We start from the raw sequence: 7,258 nt of genomic DNA, 5'->3' as shown, positions 1-7,258 counted from the left end.
CTGTGTTTGCCCTGTGATGGACTGGCAACATGTCCAGGGTGTATCCTGCCTCTAGCTGGGAATGGCTCCAGCGCTCCACAATCCTGTAAAGGATGGATGGATGGATGGATGGATGGATGGATGGATGGGTCATGTTTTTCCCCTTTTTTTTCCCATCACACATTCATCTACAGTGTTTTATAAATGAGGCAGTCTGTTAACACTGCTATACTTACTCTGTTTTGTACTTTTATGCTTCTCATTTCTGGCCACCACCTACGAAATAAGTACGGCTGCCAGTAGAATACATTTTTAGAATTAATTAATCAATCTTATGCGCTCTAATCGTGTTCATTATTCTTCAATTTCGAATGTTCAGTGTTCTGATGCAAATTGCATTTAACAGCGGTTATTAAATTAAAGACGTATCACGCAAAGCTCGTGAAAACATCGTCACCACTTCCGGTCACGACTTCCGGTCCTGTGGAGCCAACGAGTGCCAGCTTGTCGTTTAGCCGCTCGGCAGGTTTCCGAGCGCTTCTGCGGGTTTTCACGGGACTTTAAAACATCAGAAACGGGTCGGAGGTGAAAGTCCACCGCAGTTGTCAGTCCCGGCCTGAACACACTTTCCTGAAGACATGACCGTGAGTCTTTATTTCAATTAGTTAGGCTCAGATGCAGTGGATTAGCGGTTAGCATCGGGGCTAGCCTGTGGAGTTGATGGAGTTTCTACTCTTTTTAGAGAAATAATCTCTTATTTCTGCTCACTTATTAACATTCAGTCTTGGGAGTTGTACCACAGACCGCGTGGATGAGAAAGATGCGTAAAAGAAACCGTGTAAAAGTCTGTTGTAAGGGCAACATTTCCAGTCTTCGGTGCTTCGTCGTCACAGCTGATGTTTATTTTGTCGATTAAAGCTATTTTCAGAGGAAATCTGCTGCTTTCACGTTCTGCTCATAATCGATTAATCGATAGCAATCTGCTCTGTGAAAGACAAAGTTTACGGGTTTGTTAAAAGTGGATATTTTGTATTTCCTGGAGATATAGCTGATGTCTCAAACCGAAGGCTCCATTCACTGCTCACTTTAAAACACATATATGAAGTGAATGGAGCAGCTTATTTAAACTATACGTAATTAAACACTTATTGAAGTATTGTAATCCTCACATCCTGTAAACAGCCTGAATTGAATGGATTTAGCCACTTCTTCTAATAATCTTTCTAGTTTATTCGTCGTTTTTCTAAAGTTCAGTGTGTAGTTTAATCTAAGCCAGTGTACTGTAATGACAGATGTCATACAAATGTGTGTGGATTTAATTTCTAATGGGAACAATTAAAGGCCCAAATATGCTTATTTTATGCATGTAAGTGGCTAAATGTGTTGTCATGCATCCTTTTTTTAATTAAATCAATACATCCAACAATGTTACATTCAAAACTACTAAAATAGGTATTTGTGTCTGTAGTCATATTTCGAATTATGTCTGTGGTGGGACGGTGATTTGTTGCGATACCTTTGGAGAACACGTTCCTAAACTGTTCGCACTCGTCACGTGAAACTTCTTGACTTCCCGGTGATGTCGTGTTGTGGATATTTTTGTGTCCAGGCGCACATTCACACAATCGTTCCTTGAAAGGTTTATTATATCGGTTGTCTTCCGAGTTTCATTGTCTTTCGTTGGTAACGTGAGCTATGCAGGCCCACACTGCCCCCACAGGTCATCAGTGGTAGTACTCTATGCCATGGATCTATAAGCCCCCTGGAAATGAACCAAATTATACGTCATGAAAGCAGAAGATGGACTGAAGGCTTGTCCACCAAGGGTGGCCAACAAATTTCGAAAAATGTCTTGAGACCTAAGTTGAATTGAGTTTTGCTCAATAAGAAATATCTCATGACGAAAAGCCTTTTATTATGAGCTGTTGTTTGGAAATCATGATCACATTTTTCCACATTTTGAGTTTTGGTACTTAAGTCAATAACAACTTTAGTTTTTCATCAACTGTCCTTTTTTTCCCCACCAAGTCTGGCGTAGAGCATATTTGAGCCTTAATGTAACACTCATTGCAGATATTACAAGACATTTTTAGACTTTTTTTTCACCCCCCACTTTGAAATACTCCCAAGTCATTTTCAGAACATTGTCCTCTGATGATCGGTCAATCACCGTTGTGTTTCGCTTCCTCTGATTTCAACCTCTTAACAGTTACTGTGTTGGCATTGTATGGTAATACCGTGCCTTTGAGCTGTGCACGGTTTCACATGCGCTCTTTTCTTACCGTGATGGATTAATAGTCTTGTGCAGGCTCCGCCCCTCATCACTCTCTCCTCTCTGTGACAGAAGCACGAGTTTGAGGTGGCGATGACCTGTGAGGGATGCTCTGGAGCCGTGACCAGAGTCCTCAACAAGCTGGGAGGTGAGAGAGCACCACCACTCCATCTCTGTCTCCTCCTCCTCCTCCTCTTATAGCGCTTTGCCATGACACAGTTCTATCACTACTCGCCTCGACTCAGTTTGGTCGTTTAATATCTCTGCTTCATCACGGTAACACCAGAACATACAAAAAAAAAATTTAATAAAATCAAATCTTCTGTGCATGTCGGCTTTAATGTCTAAATAATGAGTGTTTGTCCAGCACTGTGTGGTCGAGTTTGCAATTTAATTAAAACTGTCAGTCGGCTAAAATGTCTCTCTTCACTGTTTGTTCTGAGAGATGACGGTTAATAAAGCTTTTGGGTGTGACGTCGTCACGTGAAGCTCATGAGTGAAAGTGAAACTCAAAACGAGACAGAAAGCCACCGAATACTTTTCTAAAGCAGCCTTCCCAGATTTATATGGTAAAGTTAGAAAAGAGGGTCACATGTCATGTTGCGAGGGAATCACCAACATCAGATAACATGACACCGTTTAGCTCGGTGACCATCCACACCATAGCAGCAGAGCAGAACATGCAGAACATGCACACTCACCGGCATGTGGCACAACTGCTGCTGATTTATTAAATTAATTAATTAATACATTTTTAGTTCTGTAGAAACTAGTTATATTCTTTGGCTCTACGGAAGCTTCATATCCAGTGAATTCACACATTTAGTTAGTTAGAATTAGTATAGAAGAGTAGAGAGAAGAGGCTCCGTCTCTCTTCATAGACTAAAGTTATATTATTTATTTGTTTGACAGACCACCCTCTAACTTTTTCGTCTCGTCGTGTTTTAATCGTCAAAGAACCACGTCACCATCGTCACTGTCTCGTTATCTTTTTCTTCCTCTTTCTTCTTCATTTTGGTTTAACGGCAGTTGGCATCGGGGAAGTTGCATTACCGCCATCTGCTGGTTCGAGCTGGTGTTTACTATTCCCACCGCTTAAAAAAAACAAAAAAAGAGAGAAAGAATCGAAGTGCTCCCTGTGTCATCATCGTCATAAAGAAAGGGGGCACACATCCGTCTATAGGTTGGGCTTCAGCGCCATTGTTCGGTTTTGTCATGGCGTCTGTTGACAACCAAAATCTGACGACCATAATCAATAGCCGCGGTTCCACCGCGCAGTACGTGGCGGAGCAGGAAGGTACGGTACGGCAAAGCGCACCCAGGCCCAACTTTGTTGCGCGGTCCCATCACAGTAAGTACCTTTTTAAAATGTGCGCCGACGTTTCAATAAACCGACTCAACAAAACAACCCGTGAGCGCAAAGCGGCGGCTGTAAACAACAACGGGAGAGTTTATTGTTGCATATTGTTATTCGCAGTAGCTGAGTCCTAATGTTTTGTTCTGCCATCATACGTCAGGCTGATGGCAGAACAACCTGATCCTGCAAAGAACAGTCAGATTTTCAGTATCTTAAGCGTCCATATCAACCCTGATCTTAGTATCGCTAATGTAATATCGTTTGGTCATAGTTGGGGAAAAAAAACGACACTGTTCACGTGCAATGACCATCCTCACAATATCACTCTGGAGAGTTTGAAACATTTCAAACACGCCTTAAAACTTTAAAAGCGGCGGTAATATTTCCTCTTCATGTACCTGAAACCAAACAAGAGAACATAATGTGGAAAGTTGTGAGAGGAAGCTCGGCCTGTGTGGTCGGTCGCGTGATCGTCTCCTTTACGGAAGGTTTCCAACACAATCGTTTCCCTTTTCAGGAATGTTTAACTTATTTTTGTAATAAAACGTCTTTGTTGATACCGGACCTCGACGTCTGAGCCTTAAAACAAAAAAAAACGATGATGGCCGCTGATCCGTCCTCCGTCCAATCAGAGGCCGCCAAACTGGAGGCAGGATGGTCATTTTAGTGCGTGAAGAGGAGGATCAATCCCTGCAGCATGGTTTGTGTGTCACACCTGTCCAGGCGGGATTTGTCATGTATAAAAACACGCATGCCGATCCAGACTGCTCTTTCACATCAACTGGAAAAACGAGCTGTGCGACTCTCCAACTGATACAAGCAAGTGGAACAAGTAACCTGGTTCTGTTGTGTGTTTGTATCACGACAACAATCTACTTGAAAGTTTTCACGGTTATACACGTGTAGTTAAAAGCTTAGAGAGGGTCGCATTACCCGGGAAATAGTTTAATAGATTTAGGTTCATGTGGAGATTTCACCAAGAAACCCCCGAGTATTCTGAACGTTTTGATCGTCGTGAGAGAAGAAGTGCAAACGTTCGAGAGGGAGGAAGACGTGAAAGAGGAGAAATTACAAGTCATTTTCACACGAAGTGCGATTTTCAGTTCCTCTCAGACGCTCCGAGCTCGGCAGTCTGTGGTCCTGACCTCAACGTTACTGCTGATCTTGTTCTCATATAGTCGGGATTTACTTCCTAAAAAGTGTGTGTGTGTGTGTGTGTGTCCGTGTGTGTGTGTCCGTGTGTGTGTGTCCGTGTGTGTGTGTCCGTGTGTGTGTGTCCGCGTGTGTGTGTCCGCGTGTGCTCAGACGTGAAGTTTGAAATCGACCTCCCTAAGAAGCTGGTGTGGATCGAGTCGGACCGAGACGTGGACGTCCTCCTGGAGACGCTGAAGAAATGTGGGAAGGAGGTGAAATACAACGGCACCAAGTGAAGGAGGTCAGGTGACACTTTCCCTAAACTCCTGTTTGCTTCTTCTCTGCTGACTTGGCTTTTTTGATTTCGCCTCAATCGTACAGGAACAAACTTCCACCGGAGGCAGTGAACTATGAAAAGCTTGGTTGGCTCAGTTCAGGCATGAAAGGCATCATTCCATCATTTATTTGTTGTTATATATTGTTATTTATTTAATTATACAATTACTAGAGTAAATTAGTGAAGAAATTAAAAAAAGGATGTATTTGTTTTATCCTAATAATTTGCATAACAGTGTTGCGTGAGGTAGAATGAGACGTTCAAACCAAAGCTGACAGTTGATGATGATGTCATTTCCATTGTGTCATGTGACTGTTTTCTTCTTCTTCCACCGTGATAAAAATGTCAGAGTAAGGGGGGTCGCGTGCCTCTTGTGGGACACAGATTCCTTAGATATTAATTAATATTTATGATATGTTGATTGAAAGAAATGTTTCCATAATTACAAGAAGCGTCGACAAACGAAAAGATACCAAAAAATAAGTTTTGTTTATAAGATAATATATATTTTAAAGACATTTTAACCATTTTAATTGAGATTCGATTTGGTCATCAAGGGGCTGAGAAAAAAGAAAAATGGAAGTAAAGGACTATTCTACTCTATTCTATCTCCTCGTTGTTGTTTTTTTTTCAGTTTGGTGTCAGAACAAGTACAATTTATTCAAAAACAATTTTTTTACATGGGTAATATGACATTTCATGGCTGGACGTACAATATCTTCCAATTCTGGAACGACCCTCGACACAAACAAAATACGTTTTCTGTTAAAGGAACTGCTGTTCCTTACTTATCCACCGGGGGCACTGTTTCAGGGTTCCTACAGGTGCACATTAAGAAATCTGTTTGCCACACTTGTCAGTGTTTTTTTTACACTAAACTAACATTTTCTTTTTAAAATATTAGTTGCTGTAATATATGGCATATATACATATTCTGTAATCTTTTATTTATTTATTTATTTAATGTGGAAACATCTGATTTTATATAATATTCTGGATTTTAATTCCTAACTTTTTTTTTGATCAATTTAGACACAACTATAACGTGCTATCTAACCTGTGTGTTTCAGGTGGAGATCTTTCCTAGACTCTGACCAAGTTGTGCAGCCTGACTGAGGTCACGCCGACAGAAAAGCCACCTGAACATGTTTTTTTTTTGTTTGTTTTTGTTTTTTTTATGACGAAATGCTCCATAAAATAACTAGAAGTGAAATAGTAGTTGACCCAAGTGTTTGTTTGTCTTTCTTCTCTCTCTCTCTTCCCTCCATCAGTCTTTATCTGTAAGATGTTAGTCAGTAAAAGTGCTCACACAGAAGACGGACAAACTCCTTCAAGTTTCAGTTTTGTTTTGAGAGTCAGTTTACAGGCATAACGCCGACTCGGCTTGATATCGCTTGTTGTGGCGTCGCGTCGTAGAGATAAAGATCATGATGGAACGAGAAAAGTTTTAGAACTCATCTTTCAAATTTCAAGCTAAAAATCAGAAATTCACTCTCATTTAAAAAAAAAATTTTTTTTTAATTTGTATTGAGCTCGATCAAACTCTGAATATGTACCCAACAATAAACACATTAAAAACAGACATCCCATAGTTGTTGTTTTTTTCTCATTGTCTGTCTGGAGGACACACAGAATCAATCATCTTCATTAAAATTCCTCCTTCTAATTCAAATTCTCAGTTTATACAATAAAGAAAGTGTCACTGTGGCTGCATGTCGTCATAAATATCCTGTAAATCAAAGTGAAAGAAAACGGAGACAAAGGTCAAACTGGAAATCTGTGTGATAACAAACAAGCACAGATACAAACACATTGACGGTTTATTATTTATGATACACAATGCAGGTGAACATCAACAGTTTTAAAGAAGCTCAAATTAAAGCTATGAAAAGACGTGAAACAGGGTTTGCATTTCTGCTGTAAAGACGCGAAAGTGAGTCTTTATTTGTCTCCACTTAAAGTTGGAGACAACCAAACTAAAGATGTCAAACACACACTGACCATCCCATCTCTGTGTCTTTTCATTTTGTTCACGTTTCAGTGTTTCTCTCTCCAGTTCTCTGTTATTAGGAGTTGTGCGTGTGTCAGTTCTTAGAGTAGTTGGGTGGCCACCAGGAGGCGCTGTGCTGCTCCTCCAGTCAGTGTGATGTTGAGTTTTCCTCCACAAAAAAACCAAACC

At 40.7% G+C, this 7,258-nt stretch overlaps 1 protein-coding gene across 1 annotated transcript; it reads left to right on the top strand.

Annotated features, from left to right (window-relative positions):
* Positions 1-441: 441 nt before the first annotated feature.
* atox1 (antioxidant 1 copper chaperone) lies at positions 442-6,659 on the top strand. The gene is made up of 4 exons (XM_080466378.1): positions 442-623; positions 2,324-2,399; positions 4,914-5,043; positions 6,150-6,659. Exons 1-3 carry the CDS (start codon positions 618-620, stop codon positions 5,036-5,038), a joined length of 207 nt encoding a protein of 68 aa, XP_080322504.1. The 5' UTR covers positions 442-617; the 3' UTR covers positions 5,039-5,043; positions 6,150-6,659.
* The last annotated feature ends 599 nt before the right edge of the window (positions 6,660-7,258 follow it).

This window comes from Lipophrys pholis (assembly GCF_963383615.2).
Source record: "Lipophrys pholis genome assembly, chromosome: 6".
Taxonomy (NCBI): domain Eukaryota; kingdom Metazoa; phylum Chordata; class Actinopteri; order Blenniiformes; family Blenniidae; genus Lipophrys; species Lipophrys pholis.
This window is presented reverse-complemented; position numbering and strand designations above follow the sequence as displayed.